At 38.0% G+C, this 19470-nt stretch overlaps 1 protein-coding gene and 1 pseudogene across 1 annotated transcript in view; one reads left to right on the top strand and one right to left on the bottom strand.

The window, feature by feature from the left end:
* The window catches only part of SUCLG2 (succinate-CoA ligase GDP-forming subunit beta), a 286300-nt gene that overhangs the window by 140450 nt on the left and 126380 nt on the right, over nucleotides 1-19470 (top strand). The window contains exons 3-6 of the mRNA XM_033210388.1: nucleotides 3910-4009; nucleotides 4873-4963; nucleotides 12111-12263; nucleotides 14433-14522. Of these exons, the coding sequence (XP_033066279.1) occupies nucleotides 3910-4009; nucleotides 4873-4963; nucleotides 12111-12263; nucleotides 14433-14522 (434 nt within the window). The remainder of the gene's footprint in view (nucleotides 1-3909; nucleotides 4010-4872; nucleotides 4964-12110; nucleotides 12264-14432; nucleotides 14523-19470) is intronic.
* On the bottom strand, nucleotides 18360-19203 carry LOC117084509 (annotated as a pseudogene).

Raw genomic sequence — 19470 nt, 5'->3', positions numbered from 1 at the left:
ACCACATTTTACAAAGCTTGCTTAATTAAAAATGTGTATTCTATTTAGATTATGCTTTTCTTAATGAATTGATTTTTTCCCTTTAGATCCGCTGCTTCCAAGAATGTTTATTATCCAGCATGTGACTATTGGGGATCTATAAAAATTGGTATAAAACTGTATTATAATTAGAATAACACTTGTGGTAAAGAATGAAAAGAAAACATTTGCAAAAGCATTGTTATAATTCAGCCAATAAAGTAAAAAAAAAACCACAGAGTGAGGTTTTACTTAGACTTTTTAAATGGCTCTAAATATCATTCTCTTAAGTGATATTGTGTTTGAGAGTCTTACATGTTTATAAGTTTGTCAGGTACGTCTTACAGTGTTTTCTACGAAAATATATGTAAATTCTAATAAACTGGTTCCCATTAAACTGAGTGAAAACCTAGCCATGAGTACTGGTTATTTTCAGAAACTCACTAGGAAAGGAACAAAATTGAGTGAAGACATTGCATACTTAGGCTACTGCATATAAAAATAGCAATTAAGAGCAAAGACTTTGGAGTTATCCAGACCCGAGTTATACCAACTCAGAGTCCAATAATATAATTATCAACGTCTAGGTTGCAGTCCACTTCTATATAAAATCTATTTTATGCCTGTAATCCTCGCACTTTGGGAGACTGAGATGGGCAGATTGCCTGAGCTCAGGAGTTTCAGACCAGCTGGAGCAACATGGGAAGCCTTGTCTCTGCTAAAAATACAAAAAATTAGCTGGGCATGGTGGCACGTGCCTGTAATCCCAGCCACTCGGGAGGCTGAGGCAGGAAAATCGCTTGAACCTGGGAGGAAGATGTTGCAGTGAGCCAAGATCACATCACTGCACTCCAGTCTGGGTGACAAAGTGAGACTCTGTCTAAAAAAAGAAAAAAGAAAAAAACCGAAAAAACCCCCAATACCTGTTGGGGTTATTTTCCTCTGTCCTGTTAGCTTGTTTTTCTAAAGGATGGTTAAATCATCTTATTCAGACAAAAATTGCATTTCATGTATTGGAATTTTTTTTTTCTTTTCTAATACTGTTTAGGATTGGGGCAAGAGGCAATGTCAAAAAAAAAAAAAAGAAATTTGAGCTTTGGGAGAGATCAGATCTTTAAATACATAGACACAGTGACATTTAGTACATGTGAATCAATTTGGTAAATACTGAATGAAGAGACGAGTTACTGTTGAGTGGGATTTAGTCATTTTACTTAATTTTCAGCACCTTGAGTAAATAAGCATTGAATTAAATTACTTCATGAGAGTTTTTCTCAAGATGAGAAAAACTTGCTTTACTTTGGACTGCTGACTTGCTGACTTACTTTATTGATTTAGCACTTGAGATTTAATCAGAAGAGATGATTTTAGTGAACTCATTTTTGGCCTGGGGTGTATGTTGCAGATGTGCATAGGTTGTTGTCTTTTTCTATTTGTCCTGATCTATGGTTTCAGAGTCTCTGAACTGGTTGCTTGATCTACCAACTGTTTTGCATGAAATGCTTTTGGCTGGAGGTCAAATAGCGACACGTTTAATTGACAGCATTTCATTGAGGATACAACTGTTTCTGTGTCTTGATGGTTCATGACTAAAGCTGATCTAATCAAGCCTATGTAGTGCCAATTAACAATGCCCAATTAGGTATTCTCTCTGGCTTTCAGGTTTTGCTGCTGGAAAGCTCAGAGAGGAAGGCATCTCTTTGGGATGACAAGGATATGAAAAATGATAATGGCAATGGAATGCCAGTTATTTTAAAGAATTTGAAGTGATCACAATTAAAAATTTGAGTAGACAGCAAAAAGTATTTTTCCAGTTGATGTCTTCCAAAGAAAAATAGGAAATGTCTTCCTGTGTGCCATTTTTTCTTCATTGCTGAAAATTATTATAATGATGATAGCTGTCATATTTTGACTTAAAAAAGTGTGCCAGGCACTTTACTATATTTCATTTATTCTTCACATCATCCTTACACTGTAGACTCCTTTAATATGACTGCTTTACAGAAGGGCATGCTACTTTTACCTTTCTGAATCTCAGTTGTTTCTTCTCTGCAAAGAAAGTGACAGGTGGAGTTGGAGATTGTAGCCAGGTCTGTTTAACTCCGATATCCTTGCTCTTACTACTGTTCTTACAGTATGCTAAATATGCAGTGCATTCATTTTACTTGGTTGCTTTCCTTGTAAGTTTCTGACAATTAATTTGTCTTCTACTCAGCTTGAGGGAAACCAGTTTATTTTAAGACAGGGCTTGACCGATGTTGTGATGGTTCGTATCCAGGGCAGAAATTATTGCCAGAGGGTACCCAGGACAGCATTCTAAGAAGAAACTGTGTTTGCTTCTGAGAAAAAGGTGGGCTTCAGCTTTCTGAGTGTAAGCAAATATAGGAGACAAGAAGACTAACCAATAAAGACAGTGAAGGAGCCTCAATGGTGTGACATCAGCTGGCCGAATGCCTTCTGTAAAATACTTCTGTAGCTCCCCATTGCCTTCATGATAAAACCTTTCATGGTTCTTTCCATTTGAACCTTTACCTGCTTGCTTGTGAGTAACAGTGATGATGACAGTGACAGTAATAGCTGAAATAACCAAACTTAATGGAGCGCTTGCTTCATTGAGCAGTGGCAGATACCAACAAAATGTTAGTTTTTTGGTTTAGCTATTTCTGTAATGATCCCTTTCATTCTTTACAATATACAAAGGTAATGAATGAACTAACTGGTCGAGGCAATAGTTTTTAATTAATCATGAGTTTTCAGGCTCTGGGATAAAGCATTCATGTGTGTTCATTTAATTTTTAAAACAACCCTCATCATCATTTCACAGTTGAATAAACGGAGTTTCAGAGACATTAAGTAACTTGCCTCATGTCACACAGCTGGGTGAGGGATGAAGGCCAGATTGAAACCTGGGTTTGCAGATTCTAAATCTGGTATACTGAACCAGAATACTCTCACGGCCTTATAGAGGATCGATTGGGTTCTCTTACTTTAAATAAAGATGACTCACAAACAGAGGATGTCAGTATCAGCTGTGGTCTGCAGATGTGTGCTATTTGGTTTATTAAACATATTTGATTTGGAGGCTTTTTTTTTTTTTTGGTAGTTGGGGAGGGGAGCCACCCTGTTTGTTAAAGACCCCGTTTGTCACTGGGCTACTTCACGCACCCAACTTCCCTGCAAGGGAACATACTTGTGTTAATAACTCTAATCTAAAAAGTCAAGATTAGAGAGTTCTTTCATTCCTGGAGTGTGAAGAGAAACAAAGATTCCACAACTACTTTGCCCCAGGATATTTTGTTACCTTGCCAATAATTTTAAAATACTGCTTGCTTTTAGTTTTAATCCATTGCCTCCTCCCTTGCCCAACCCTATCAATATATAGAACAACTGCTCAGAAAACTGTTGGTTTCCAATAATGCAGTTATTAACTCTGACCTTTGTGTCTTGTCTTTAAACCTTCCCCCACACAATCCAGTCTTCCCTTTGACATCTCTGATGGTTAGCTCCTCTTACTGGCAGACTGGTGCCTCTGCCATATGGGAGTGCCATTGCACAATAAAATTAATACCTCCTTCCAGGATTTATTTAGCTGCTTCTGACACACTCAAAAGAACAAGGGAACACATGCCTTGCTTTCTCTTGGGAAGGTCAAGTATTAGATGATTAAACTGGTAGGGAGCATTTGAATATCCTCAGTAAACAAGCTTTGTATTAGGCACATTGATTTTTTTTTTTTAAGTTCTTCATTGCATTTATTTTCAAAGTTAGTTTGAGAGAGCTTTTACCAGTTACTTGGAAGTTATGTGGCATTATTGCTTTCCTTGTTGCTTAAAAAACAAACAAAAAAAAGAATTTAAAATCAGCTACCAACTCTGGATTTTTCTTTTTCAGATGCAAAAGAAATTGTTTTAAAAGCCCAGATCTTAGCTGGAGGAAGAGGAAAAGGTGTCTTCAATAGTGGTTTGAAAGGAGGTGTTCATTTAACAAAAGAGTAAGTCTGGAGGTTGTTATTCCTTGTCTTTCGGCCAAGCAGTTATGGAAGATCTTGCTCGAGATTGAAAGGCACACTGAGGATGCTTGTGGCGGGGTAGGAGCGGGCCAAAGCCACTAGAAGAAACTGAAATCATAGGTAGAGGGCTCTGGCAGTAGCTTAGTTTCCCTTCTGCTCCCACAAAATGATTTTTCTTACTAATTGGTGAAAACTTGACAGTCCTTCTCTCCTAGACAATCAATGATTCATCATAAATGTTGGAAATGATACCACTTCCAACTGAAATGCTACTTCCATAATGTCACTCCTATTCAAGAACCTGCAGTGACTCCCCATTACCAGTGGCATCTGGGGTACCTCCCTTCTGATAGTCCAAGCCTTCCTTTATTTGAGCCTGTCTTTTCACCTTCATCTACTGTGTCTGGTAGCACTGAACACTTTCCTTTCCTCCCTGTTCCTGTCACACACCTTTTTACTATTTACTTTGATCTTTACCCTCTTCCTATCCCTCTCATTGTTCAATATCTCCCTAGTTTTCCGCTGCCAGATCTTCAGTCAACTCTTACCTGATTCTGGTATGCATTTTAGCATTATCTCTTTACTATGACTGTAACTTTTTTGGGTGAAGAGGTCACAAAGCATCTTTTGTTTTATTTATTCATTCATGAACTCATTTTTATTTTGCTCTCAGTGAACCTCTAGTACAGTGCTAAACACGCAGCACATAAGCAGAAAGACCCATGGATTTTGTGAGGGTGAAGGTGAACCCTTTGCAGTGTAGACATGAGACTCTGTGTAAGGACTCTGCTTTAAAATGATTTTCAATAAACATTCATTTTCTGCTTGTTTTCTCTTTCTTTTAGCCCAAATGTTGTGGGACAGTTGGCTAAACAGATGATTGGGTACAATCTAGCGACAAAACAAACTCCAAAAGAAGGTGTGAAAGTTAACAAGGTAATATGGATGCTTTGGGTCATTTTCTATGTATGTGTTAAAAAATAGAAAAGAAAACCATCCTTTAGTTTTTGACAGAATCTAATGAAATACTGCTCTTTGGCAATGTGCCATTTTATTTTTTAAAGCTCATCTAATCTGTTTAGTAAGTGGTATGTCTTTGAAAAGAAATAAAAAGGGCTCTATGATAGTAATATTATTTATTATCATTAGCATTTAGCAAAAGTGGGTGAGGGTGAGTGACCAAGCAATGGCTGTCTCTCTGAGAACACAGATGTATTCTGTTTAGTTGAGAAGTGCTTGCTATGACAGCCTTATACTCAATGAGGGACATTCGCTGCTCCCACACAGTGGCCCTCAACTCCAGGTGTGTCTGTCAGAATTACCTATTGTGGTTGTTTTTCTAAATGCCCCATTCCTTATTTTGGGATGACTACAATTTTGAGCCATTTTTATTGCTGGGAGTATATTTCATTAGGAAGATCAGCTGAAGCACCCAAGTATGTATAGCATGTGGACACACACCCCTCATCCACACATAGAAAATAAAGCCCACAGGAAAGTGGCCTGCCTCAATCATGAAATTGTGAGTGGTAGAGCTGAGACCAGAACCTAACTCTCCCTCCTGCCAATCTACCTTTCACCATCCCTTTTGTGTATCCAGACACTAGAACTAGCTATCTGGGTTGCAGAATCCAGTGCAAAATAAAAAGGCAGGGGACTCGTGTTAAAATTTCAAGACAGCTATTGCTAAACATTAAATCCCTATACAACTACACAGATCACATGTGTCAGCCCTGAAAAGCATCCATGGTTAGAAGGTCATGTCCTAACAGCAAATTAGGGTCCCGCCTTTTGGGATGACAGCTGTCTGCTCCATTAACATAGCATCACAGATCAGTGGTCTCTACCAGTGCACCATGCTGCAGGACAGTGCAGTGGTAACATCCTGTTTTTACTTTTCAGGGAGAGTTTTGTGGAAAACTCTTAAGTTGTTGTATTTATCAGTATTTAGTTCCATTTTCTTTTGTTAATTTTTGTGGGTACATAGTAGGTGTATATATTTACAAGGTATATGAGATGTTTTGATACAGGCATCCAATGTGTAATAATCCCATTACAGTCCTTTTCCTTGCTATGTAGCAATCTATGATATGGATGTACCTACCACAGTTTTTTTAACCATCATCTGTTGAAAGACATCTGGGTTGGTTCGTTTTGGTTACTACAAATAAAGCCACTCTGGACATTCATGAACACGTTTTTGGTATAAATATAAATGTTCATTTTGGGGGATAATTGTTAGGCTATATGGAAGTTGTATGATTAGTTTTCTTAAGAAACTAACAAATGTTTTCCAGCATGGCTGTTCTATTTTGCATTGCCATCAGCAATGTGTAAGTGATCAGGGTTCTCCACATTCTAGCCCGTATTTGGTGGTGGTGGTATTATTTTAGCTATTCTTATGGGTGTGTAGTGATATTTCGTTGTGATTTTAATTTGCATTTCCCTAATGGCTAGAGATGTTGAACATCTTTTCGTGTGCTTATTCGCCATCTGTAGATTGTCATTGGTGAATTGTCTGTTCATGGATGCTATAGTCTGAATGTTCCCTCCAAAATGCGTGTTGAAATTTAATCCCCATTGTGGTGGCATTAAGAGGTAGAGCCTTTTGGGAAGTGATTATTCATGAAGGCTCTGCCCTCTTGAATGGATTAGTGCAAGCTTGTCCAACCCACAGGCCACATGCATCCCAGGATGGCTTTGAAAGTGGTCCGAGACGAATCTGTAACCTTTCTTAAACATTATGAGATTTTTTTCAATTTTAGTTTCTTAGCTCAGCTATCGTTAGTGTATTTTATGTGCGGCCCAAGACAATCCTTCTTATTCCGGTGTGGCCCAGGGAAGCCAAAATGTTGGACATCCCTGGTAGTGCCTTATGAAAGGGCTGAAGGGAACTAGCTTAGACCTGTTTTGCATTTCCACTTTCTGCCATGTAAGGATGAATCAAGAAAGGCCGTGTCACCAAATGGCAGTGCACTGATCTTGGACTTCCCAGCCTTCAGAACTGCAAAACAATATATATTCATTTTTTCAACAGGGTCATTTGCAGGGCAAAAGTGTTTGATTTTGATGAAGTTCAATACATCAGTATTTCCTTTATGGATTATACATTTTTAGTATCAGGTCTAAGTCCTCTTTACCTTGCCTTATGTAATAAAAATTTTCTCATATTTTTTTCTAGATGTTTTATAGTTTTCTGTTTTATATTTAGGTTTGTGATCCATTTTGAGCTAACTTTTGAATAAATTGTGAGACTTAGCTCAAGGTTATTTTTTAAGGGGTAAGGGGGATGTGATATTCGATTGCTCCTGCACCATTTTTTGAAAAGACTTATCTTTTCTCCATTGAATTGCTTTTACATCTTTGTCAAAATTCAGCTAGGCATATTTCTTTGGGTCTGTTTTGGGGTTTTCTATTTTGTTCCATTGATCTTTGTGTCTGTCCCTCCACCAACAACACAGAATCTTAATTACTATATTTATGTAAGTTCTGAAATTGAGTAGAATAACTCTTCTTGCTTTATTCTTCTTTTCCAAAACAGTTTTACCCATTCTAGTTCCTATGCCTTTTTATGTACAATAGAGAACAATTTTGTCTTTATGAAAAAATCCTGCAGAGATTTTGATAGGAATCTTACTAAACCTGTATGTGAATTTGGAGGGAATTGATTTTTTGTTATATTAAGTCTTGCAACCCATGTATATGATATGTCTCTCCTTTTTTTAGGCCTCCTTTGATTTATTTCATCAGTGTTGTATTGTTTTCAGCATATACGTTTGGTATATGTTTTGTTAGATTTACACATACATTGTTCTCTTTTACAGCAATTACAAGTGGCACTGGATTCTTAATTTCAGTGTCCAACATACTCATTGTTAGTTGGTGTTGATTTCTTGTTAAATGCTTAGTGAACTTCCCTAGTGAAACCATGTGAGCCTGGAGATTTCTTTGTCTGTGCCTGTTAATGTTTTTGGGTTGCTGGCTTCTCTAGCACCCAGCACCCTGCCTAAGATTTATGAGGCCAAAGAAAACACAGGAGACTCACTACTATGCGCTTCCTTGGACTTCAAGCTCCCTAGCTAGTCTCCCTTCTTCTCTATAACTTTCAGAGTCACCTTAAGTTTTATGTATATATATATGTCCAAGGTTTTTATTTGTACTTAGCAGGAAGAATAGGGAAAAATATGTCTACTCCATTTTCTCAAAAGTAGAAGTCCCCAGATTATAGAAGCTTTTGATTCTAAATTTATTTGAGAAGCTATTAAACACATACACACATTTATACACATCAGATATTTGTTTTCTAAGTCTGTGCCAATGCGTTATGTGTTCCTGGGGCTAGTACTAGGGCCCATGAGACAGTGCTACTCATCACGTGGTCCAGGATTCAGTACCAATAGTGATTACTGCTCTGTAATGAATTTAAAATTCAAGAATGTACTTTTAATCTTCTCTGTTCATGGGTGTGTTACAAATAGTTTGTGCGCTAGCACTCATCTCCTGACCACAATTCAAGTAGCATGATATTTTTAAGAAAACAGATTCAGTGGTAGATAGGTCAAAGAAAGTTAAAAAGCTTTCTATGCTGGTGGACTCCACAAAGAGGACATGTCAACATAGTCTTTGTGTAACTCACAGGTGAAGCTCTTTTGAAATGTATCTAATGGAGTTGCTCAGGGATGAGTGTTTGTGGATTCCGTTTAGATTTCTCTACAACACTTCCTAAAATACTCTGTCATCCTCAGTCATTTGGAAGGCATGACGATGTCAACAAACTGGTCTTTGTTGTGTAAAATTTCTTGAATTATCTCTTGATAATTATCATTTTCCTGGTGACATTGTCTTAAAGAGTCATACATTATTCCTATGAAGCAAGAGCTGTTTCAGACAGCAGCTGGGCTTCACAAATAGAAATTTGGTGGAATACAGAGCACATCTGTCAACATTTTTGAAGATTAAGAATAGGACTCTTGAATGACACTTATCCTAAAAAATTATAATTTTGTGTTGCCTCTAAGAATAACTACTGAAAGTCATTAAGTATTATTCACTAAACTAACTCTGTATTAGAAAATGAACAGTGTTATGCCAGTAGACCTGAAAGCATATACCAAACACATTCCTCATTTTGTATTTTGTGCCAAATTTCTTAAAACAGCTTTCTCTTCTAGAGAAAGTTTTAGAAGAAATGACTATCTTAATTTCTTAAAATGTTTATATTAATGTTGATGCTTAGAAAGGTAAACTTTGTTATTTCTATAAATGACAAGTTGTTATTGTATTTTATAAGGAAAGAATAGGGCTAAGTGTTTTTGCTTCAAATATTGTCCTGCTCCTCAATCAGAAATTCTGAAAGAATTGATGGTTTCAGGCAGCCTGAAGGCTGAGAGAATTGAGTACTGACTGATGGTTTGACCTTCATTGTTGGTGAGAAAAATCAACTTTAAATCAGAATGGTTCTGTGCTAATTCTAACACTGTGTGCTGAGAAATAGTTTTTATATACTTATGAACTTCCATTTCTGATAAATCAATAGGAGGACCTGTATGTTTTATTTTTAACTATTGATAAATTCAAAAAAAGTTTGAAAAAGAGGAGTTCTGTATTCATTCCATTATAGCTTTTTAGATCATCATATATTTATCCCATTTCATGTGACCTAAAACTTAAGTATTTTTGTGGTATCTGAGTAGTTAAAATCTAATGCTACTTAATCCTTAATCTGTAACTTTTTTTGTGGAACCCATCACCAAACTACTTGTAAGAAAAGCAGTGTGGCCAGGCGCGGTGGCTAACGCCTATAATCTGAGCACTTTGGAGGCCCAGGTGGACCGATCACGAGGTCAGGAGATTGAGACCATGGTGAAACCCCCTCTCTACTAAAAATACAGAAAATTAGCTGGGCGTGGTGGCGGGTGCCTGTAGTCCCAGCTACTTGGGAGGCTGAGGCAGGAGAATGGTGTGGACCCGGGAAGCAGAGCTTGCAGTGAACTGAGATCGCGTCACTGCACTCCAGCCTGGGCAACAGAGCGACACTCTGTCTCAAAAAAAAAGAAAAGCAGTGTAACTGCTTTCATTGTTTTCACATCTATTACTGATTATTTATGGGATTATTTTTATATTCTTTAAACACCCAAGACATCTTTCACTGTTCTCTTTAGGTGTATAAGTTGGAACAACCTCTCTCAAGCACTTGGACAGTACTTATCAAAATTTTAAATATTCACAGTTTAAAACGTAGACATTTCACTTTTAGGGTACTTATCTACAGGGATACTAAAAGTAATGAATAAAGATATATGTACAAAAATACTCACATTTTAGGAAAGTAGCATTTTAGGAAAATTGAAGTTCATGTAAATGTCTATCAGCGGGCCAGGAACCATGACTCGTGCCTGTAATCCCAACACTTTGGGAGGCCGAGGTGAGTGCATTGCTTGAATCTAGGAGTTTGAGACCAGCCTGGGCAACATAGCGAGACCCCATCTCTACAAAAAGTAAAGCAAAAATTAGGTGGGTATGGAGGCACGATGCCTGTAGTTTCGGCTACTCAGGAGGCTGAGGTGAGAGAATCGTTTGCGTCTGGGAGGTCAAGGCTCCAGTGAGCCATGGTTGTGCCATTGCACTCCAGCCTGAGAGCAACACAGCAAGATTGTCTCAAAATAATAATAATAATAAAAACAAATAAAAGCAGGAACATGGTTAAATAAATATTGTCATATAAGTACCATGTAATCACAATGAAGAGAGAAGACCTTAGCAAGATATTTAAGTTGTAGTATTAAGATTTTAAAAAAGAGGCTAGGCGTGGTGGCTTATGTCTATAATCCCAGCAGTTTGGGAGGCCGAGGCAGGTAGATCACTTGAGGTCAACAGTTCAAGACCAGCCTGGCCAACATGGTGAATCCCTGTCTCAACTAAAAATACAAAAATTAGCCAAGCATGGTGGCAGGTACCTGTAAGCCGAGCTACTCGGGAGGCTGAGGCATGAGAATCGCTTGAACATGGGAGGCAGAGGTTGCAGGGAGGCGGAGGTTGTAGTGAGCTGAGATAGTGCCACTGCACTACAGCCTGGGTGACGGAATGAGACTCTGTCTTAAAAAAAAAAAAAAAAGAGATTTAAAAAAAGAAAGGCATCCTAGTGTGTATAATATGCTTCCTGATGATTCCATTACTGCAATACTTGCAGATACATAGAAAAGGACTAGAATGTTAGCAGTGGTTTTCCCGGTGGGGCTATAACATGCAGTTCAAGTCCTACAGAGCAAAAGGACACCTCGCTGGGGCAGTGAGTCCCCACTCACTCGTGGAATTGAATGACATTCTTCCATCCCACTTGTCCCTTGCCCAGTCATGGTCCTGGCAAGTGACCACATACTCCCAGAGGAAGGGGTGCGTTTTTCTAGTTATCACAAAGGTTCCTGCTAGGCCCATATCTGTGCTGACTTCTGGGGCCCGAGGGGTTTGTTTGAGGTAGAGCTATGCGGCAGGGGGCTGCTTTCACTTTCTCGTTTATATATTTTTGGTATTGTTTCCATTATTTTTGAACAAGTAAATATTCTGTTTGTAAATTAAAAGAAAGTATAAAACAAGATAAAATATAGTAATCAAAGAGACAGAAATATACAAACCTATGAAGCATCAGACATATTGTAAAAAGAATCCGACTGTGGCCATGATACTTGGTTTTCCACCAGAGAAATGTGAGAAAAGTCAGTGTAGTAATATATATTATATATATATACTGTTAATATCTCAAATTAAAATAACAGCCACTTCTCTAGAGTATTTCTTAAGTGACACAGTTTCTTGAGGAAGGAAAAAAAGAAGATTTAAGTGGGAAGGTTCCTTGAGGCAAACCAAATACGTGTCACTTGAACAGGTTAACAGGATCAATTAAGGAGGTGAAAATGGGCATTGTGTGCACCATGAGAGCAGAACTCTCAAAGCTCTGCAAACTCACTCACTGGGCTTTAAGAGCCTGAAAATGAAGCCGTTTGATTGGTGTAGCAAGTTTGTATAGATTTCCAAGTAGAAATCAGCTTAATGCTGAATTAATTTGACTTTCCCACTAATGTGGTAGGTGATGGTTGCTGAAGCCTTAGACATTTCCAGAGAAACTTACCTGGCAATTCTGATGGACCGGTCCTGCAATGGCCCCGTGCTGGTGGGCAGCCCTCAGGGGGGCGTCGACATTGAAGAGGTGGCTGCTTCAAACCCAGAGCTCATTTTTAAGGTATGTTTAAATTCCTGGCTACCTGCTATTAATTGATTGTTATTGTAGAAGGTGTTAAATATTTAATGTGGAGTCTAAGGCCAGGAGCAATAAATCTGTTTCTACAATTTAAGGTATGAAGATATTGAGCCCTTTTTCTTTCTAGGTATCCAGTTGAAAGTTGGGTGGAATCAAGGTATTTAGTGTTCAAGGACTTTTTATCTTTGCTTTTGCCACCCTTCCTTCTTTCCTTCTTCCTGCCTTTTCTTCCTCTCTGATTCCTTTCCATCCAATCTTCCTCAAGAATTAACCAATGGGAGAGAACTGCTATATTTTCATTTCTCATGGTTAACTCTCTTTCATTTAATATTATATATGATCTAGAAATTCTCTCCTAGGAGATGAATGAGTTCTCTTTTAGTAGATGTACTAGAAACTGCCTTGAGATCTCTCAGTACTGTTGATGTAAACTAGAATCTTTATGAAGTCCAGATTCTGTCAGTTTTTTTCAATCCTTGAAATCTTGACTCATTTATTGATATTAAGATTAGTTTCAAGTCAGAGATGTGAGATCAGATTTAATCAGAGCACAAGTTTCTCGAAGTCTCGAAACCTCATTTTTAAATCAGTAAAATGAACATGGGGTGATTTCTACCCTGTGGGATTATAAGGATTAAATGAGGTGATATGTATTAAGTGCTTCTTAACCTACCTCAGCTATAAGGAGAAAAACATAAGTTTTCAGAACTAAAATTCAAGTTTTTAATCTGGGTTCTTGGGGTCAAAATTGCATTAAAATTTTCCACCAGAAACATTCATTATTTCTTTTAGAAAATGATTTTTTGTTTCCCTTTGAAAAGGGGAGATTTTATTTCTTAAATCTCTTTGTCTGAATAATGTACAATAAACACCCACTTAGCATCCTCAACAGGTTCTTGGAAACTTCAACTTGAATGGAAACGATGTATAAGGAAACCAATGTTACTATACATAGGCTAATTGATACAAACAAGAGTTAAGTTCCTATGGCATATTTCTGCTCACAAAAACATCATGCAACTCCTAAATAAAGACCAACACACTTCTAATGTTACACTTTAAAATAAATAGGAGCTATGTATACATTTCAGAAAGATTTCATAAAAACAAGTAAGGTAATTATTTATCCAGTTATTCCAGCTCAGGGTCTCTGATGGCTAGAGCACAGGATGCAAGGAAAGAACCCACTATGGATGGGACACCATCCCATTGCAGAGCACACTCACACACCACACCCGCACCCACATCACACCCACACCCACTCAGACTGGGACTGTGTATACAAACCGGTTGACCTAACATGTACAGATTTGGCATGTGGGAGAAAACCGGGGGACCCAGAGAAAACCTACTCAGACAAGAGGGGAATTTGTAGACTCCACACAGACAGTGGCCTTGGCTGGGAATTGATTTGTTTTTTTTCTCAACCTTATAACAAAACGACCTTGAATGAAGTAATGTTATTTGAAGACCTACTGTACTCATACTTCTGTGATTGCTTTTAAAATAATTTCACTAATGTTATATATTTAAGTTAATTACCTTGGAAACTGAATTGAGACTTTACATGCAGACTTACCAATAACACCTAGCTGTTTTCAAAGTTCACATTATTTAAAGCAGGCCATTCCATTTGTTAAGAGGATGCATGAAATAATGTATAATGACAGTGCTCAGTGTCTTTGAGACAATAGCATTTTGTAGAGCTAAGGTATCAGTAATCATTATCATCAATAGAGTGCTTAAATCATAAAGTAATATTTAACCTATCTATGACAGGCTTTAAACTTAACTAATAGTAGGCAGGAAAACCTCACTTTGGAGGTCTTCCAAAAGATGTCATAAAAATTAACTGACTAAATATTCGTCAATGCCATCTGTATAGTAATTAAAAGTGAAAACTGGCATCAGAGTTTCTTGTCAGCATGCCACCATGAAGAATTATATAGTTTTTGGAAGAGCTGTTTTATAGATGGTCTGCTAATTAAAACATACCCTACAGGCATCTGCGGTAGCCCTGCTCAGAGATCTCTGGATAGGTGCCACACTTTAATTACTCATTTGCAAATAAATACGAAGCATTTTCTTTTGAGGTTGTAAATCTTCTCAGTTGACGGTCTGAATTTTGTTTATTTGATTTATTTTTACTAGGAGCAAATTGACATTTTTGAAGGAATAAAGGACAGCCAAGCTCAGCGGATGGCAGAAAATCTAGGCTTCGTTGGGCCTTTGAAAAGCCAGGTATATAAGCCATTGGGGGATGGTGTGTCTGACTTGTTTCAGAAAACATTTGGGAACTTGCTTAATTGCCTCTAGTGTTTGTGATTACCAGGAAACAGGATTATTTATTGTTTTCTAATTTTTCCTTCCAGCTGTTTATGATGAAGAAAAATATTTCCCTGATGTTTTAAAAGAGGATGTTTATGATGTGTCTTTGAATGTATTTTGGTATGTGTGTGCCTGTGTATTGCATGTGGACACATACACTTTATGATGGATGGTAATCTGTATTTTTTCTGTAGCACTGCTGGTACTTAGCCACCTGGCAGGTAGGTGTGTGATTCAGCTCATTCAAACTTTAGTTTCATCTTCTATAAAATGGGAATGATGACAACTCATGAGAGGCTTATTGTGGGGATTCAGTAGAATAATGTGTGAAAGTCCTTATTATAGTGCTCCATAAAGGTCCGTTCTTATTGGTATTAATATTAATAATATATGTTATTTAGCTAATTGCTATTCTTTCATAGCCAATGGGCATTTGAAATGAATATTGATGGCATAAAGTTGATATTTTATTGAGAACAGCTTAAAATATGCCAGTTTTGTAGTAATATCCCTTGGCTTCAAAGACGAAAACATTGACCTCAGAGCTATTGATCAACAGAATCTGTCTTAGCATTGTGCCCTGCTCTGCCTTTGGTCCAGCCCATGGCACCTGATTATGTGTCCAGCAGGGCAAGCTTCCTAGTCCCACAGCTAAATCAGATAAACTTACTTTTTCCTTCCTCTGTTACTCAGAGAGGCCACCTTAATGGCCCTAGATTGTGTGCATGTGTGTGTGTGTGTATGTTCTCTGGCCTGGGACTTTATGGAGAGGTTACAGAGTATGTCCTTTGGTTAGGCAGTACTATTCCCATAAGACAGTAGATGATGCACTCTTTTCTTTCTGTCTTGTCTTTTTCTTTCGATTGACTCTCTCTGGAAGTTTAATGACAACAGTAGGCAAGTCAAAGAGGGGTAAAGCAGAATAAAGTTTTAAAAAATATATATGCTCTAATGAAGAGAAACTACTTACTTGAAAATGAATAAAGGCTCACTTTGAAAGCAAAAGATTGAAGATGGTAGAATGGGACAGGGTCATCTGGAACTAAACCGCAGGATGAGAGAGAAAGGGCCAGGATTCAATGGACAGTTAGAGGAACTAATTGCCATTTCTGAGACTAGCAAAAAGATGCCAGGAAAGTGATCTGTTGAAAGGAAGATACTGGAAGATTCCTGAATATGTGCTACAGTGGTTGGTTTCATCTCCTGCAAATGAGGATACCAGCTACATTAGCCATTCATTTGATGTTTATTAAGGGGCTTCTCCTGTGGCAGTGCTGGTCACCAAGAGCCCGTTTTCCATACAGCCGCTGTGGTCTAGCTGCACTGTCCAGCAGTCAGCTCCAGAATGTGTGCAGTTACCCTGTCTGCCTCCTCCATATCACTTTGGACATCTCTGTTTCTCTTATTTATTTGCAGTCACCTTTGCTAGATCCTAATCTTTACCACGGCAAGGACTTTGTCCATCCTACTCAATGCTGTGTTGCCAGCAGCTGGCAAAGTGCTTGGCATGTGTTTTTATTGCCCAAGAAACATTTGTCGTGTGCCTGACTAGGTGAAACAACACATCTAGTTGTCCACTTTGAAGAGGTTCCTAGAGACTCAGCAATAGGTGGCTTTTCATAACAGAAAAATAAATCTGGACTGGGCAAAATCTACTGACCACATATTTAAAAGCTCAGGAGGTGAACATAATAGAGATTTCTAGAGAAGTTAATAACAGTATAATGTACACACAAGATACTCCTGCCTCACTACATATTATAAGAGAAAATTAAGAGTTATTTATAGCTCTTAAAATAGCTTACTCTTGTTTTCCTAGTACCTGAAACACTCTAGGTTTTAAATGAGTTACCTACAGAAGGAAGATGAAAATGTGAGAACTCAGGGGTCAGTAAGTGGCCATATTGTCAGTATACCTTTGAATTAATTTATCGAGGAAAGGAAATAAAATGTTTTAATTTGTTTTTTTCTTTTTTCACTACTAACTCCGTGAAAGGCTTTAAATCTTCACTTTCTCAGCAGCTTGGAGTGAGCACTGATTGGGTACTGCTCAGGCTGTTGTGCCCTGGGGGAACAGAGACAATGAAAAATAACCATTGTTCCTCAGGGGCTCACAGACCAGTAGACATCTGCCTGCTGGCTGAGAGGATACAGGAAGAGGGATGGATAAAGGAATGTGAAGGAGAGAGCAGGGGCAGAGGGAGAGAGAGGTTGACCTCAGCTGTAGACATGTTGGAAGTTGTTCATCTAGGGACATGTAAGTGTATTTCTACAGTAGAAGGGATATGTGGCTTGGGAGCTCAGGGAAAGCTGTGCACTGGAGTTGTAGGCTTGGGAATCTCTGCTTTATGGGGCTTGCTCAAGCTGTGGGGTTAGTGAAATGCTCTAGAGAGCCAGTGTACAATGAGCAGATGGGACAGTGTAGAAGGGAAAACATTTAAACAATCATCAATGATCTTTTCCTAAAAAATTGTATCTTAGAGGCCCCTTAGGTTCAGTGTGACTTTGAAAGTTACTTAATTTTCATCTAGGATGTGGTTTAGGCATTTGGAGGTACCTCACTCATGGCTGAATATCATGTAAGATGATAGTCTTGTAAAATTATTATCGTTCCTGTGACTCATGCCTGTTGTCTCTAAAATGTGATTAATATTAGACATAACAAAAATAAAGATGATATTTTACTTTACATAAAATTACAAAGTATTTGTTCCCAACTAAAGTCTATTTCTGTGAGAATTTGTTGAAAAACGTTAAGACATAGAAAAGCTTAACATAGTAGTTCCCCCTTATCTGTAGAGGATACGTTCCAAGACCTCCAGTGGATGCCTGAAGCTTACCTGCTACCAAACCCTATATATACTCTTTTTTTCTGGATATCTATAGTTAGGATAAAGTTTAACTTATAAATTAGGTACAGTAAGATATTAACAATAATAACATAGAACAATAGCAATATACTGTAATAAAAGTGATGCGAATATGGTCTCTTTCTCAAAATATCTCATTGTACTGTACTCACCCTTCTTGCGATGATGTGAGATGATACAATATCTACATGGTAAGACCTGGGGTTAGTGATGGGAGCATTACAATGTAGCATTGGGCTACTCATGACCTTCTGGCAGTAATTCAGGAGGGAAATCTACTTTGGATGATCGTGGATCATCAAGCCATGGGTGTCAATGGCTGGATGTCAGGAACAGATAATGTCAATGGTCGGGGATCCTGGATAGTTGAAGGTTTTTCACGATAACATTTTAGAAGAACATCATAATTAGAAGTTTGTCTCTTTCTTTTTAATTCATCAAAGTGTGGCTGTAGAGGTTGTAATCTGTCAGTGACTTTAGTGCTGTGTTCCATCCAAGGATCTTAGTCCATAATTTTGTCCTTCTCATTTAATAAATTGGACCCACAGTAGATCATGGGTAACTAAAACCACAGAAAGGGAAACTGAGGATAAAGGGGGTCTATCATATGACTGAAACTTACAAGTTTGTCAAATGTGTCTTAATTATCATCTATACTGTTAGTTTCTGAAAACATGAGTGCCATGAATTGTCAACATGTGCCTCTAGGATTTAGGCTGATGAAAGATCGGATGCTCCAAGTCAGTGTAAGATCACTAACACCTCTTGAAGTGGTTTGTACTTCTGGCTAGATTTGAGAGCCATATGTGAATATTGATGATAATTTCTGGAATGCAGGAAAGATATTTAAAATTCTTAACCTGTTGAGACTTTGTTTTGATTAATAGGCAATTTATTTCAGCAAGAATACACATAGTCATCATTGCCAGACTTAATATGAGATGTTAAATGTTCGATCCAATTTTCCTTCCTGGATAATTTTTTCTTTCGTATCCCTGTCAGTTTTGAAAACATAATACGAGAAGAAGAGGTGCCTAATTCCACACAAAGCTCCCAAGAGTGAGTTTTTAGGGGTGAAATTAGGATAGACATTTGCTGATCTTGCATAAGTCCAACAAATCAAGGCAGGATCTTCAATGAGCTGTCAACGGTTAGGGTCGTTATACTGAAGCAAGTACTCTCTCGTTTCAGCTGGGCTCTTATGGCCAACCGCTCGGCTCGCACCCGCTGGGTTTCCAGGGATATGTCATATTCTGCTGGGTGGAGGGTCGAGGGTGGAGTGGCCAGGCATGATGGAGTAGACTTTGGGAACGATATCTTGGTGATGCAGTGCACAACTGTGCCTGCACGGTTCTGAGGCCCTTCCTCATTATGCTCCTGTTAAGACATTTTTAAAGATTTTTATAAACTTGTCAGGTTTTCATGTACATATATTTGATTTTACAGATTTTAATTTTTAAAAATTGCTTAACAAAATAACAATTGGTGGCAAAAGTGCAGAAAACCTTTGTACACAGTGGTTATGAGCTGAGAAAGTAGATGGCAATAGTAAGCGACTGACTGCAAGTTGACCAGGAGAATGTTCTCTTTGACCTGTGCTTATTTTAAACATTTGAACCCATGTAGAAAGCAGGAAAGCTAATTTCAACTTGCCACATGCCATGCCATTCCCTGTCACACCTGGTCATACTTACACATTCTGTCCGCCTAGCCCTTATAACCATTTAGTGTATAGCCTCTGGAATAAGATATCTTACAAAGGTTTGTCATTGTGAGAGCTACAAGGGAGAACCAGCTTGGTTTGGAGATATCTCCAAGATCAAATTATGTTTTAGTCTTGCTCAAAAAATTATAGTCTGGCTTTGCACAACAGTAAAAATTAAAACAGAAAATATCCCCAAAATGCTGTGCTAATGTATAATTACAATGGGATTAATGTGTGGAAAATGCAGGCTTGTACTAAACAAAGTTGGTGTAGGCTTAAGAAGTTC

The sequence above is a fragment of the Trachypithecus francoisi genome, unplaced genomic scaffold (assembly GCF_009764315.1).
Source record: "Trachypithecus francoisi isolate TF-2019V2 unplaced genomic scaffold, Tfra_2.0 Lachesis_group0, whole genome shotgun sequence".
Lineage (NCBI taxonomy): Eukaryota > Metazoa > Chordata > Mammalia > Primates > Cercopithecidae > Trachypithecus > Trachypithecus francoisi.
The sequence above is the reverse complement of the archived record's forward strand: the minus strand, read 5'-3'. Positions and strand labels throughout refer to the sequence as shown.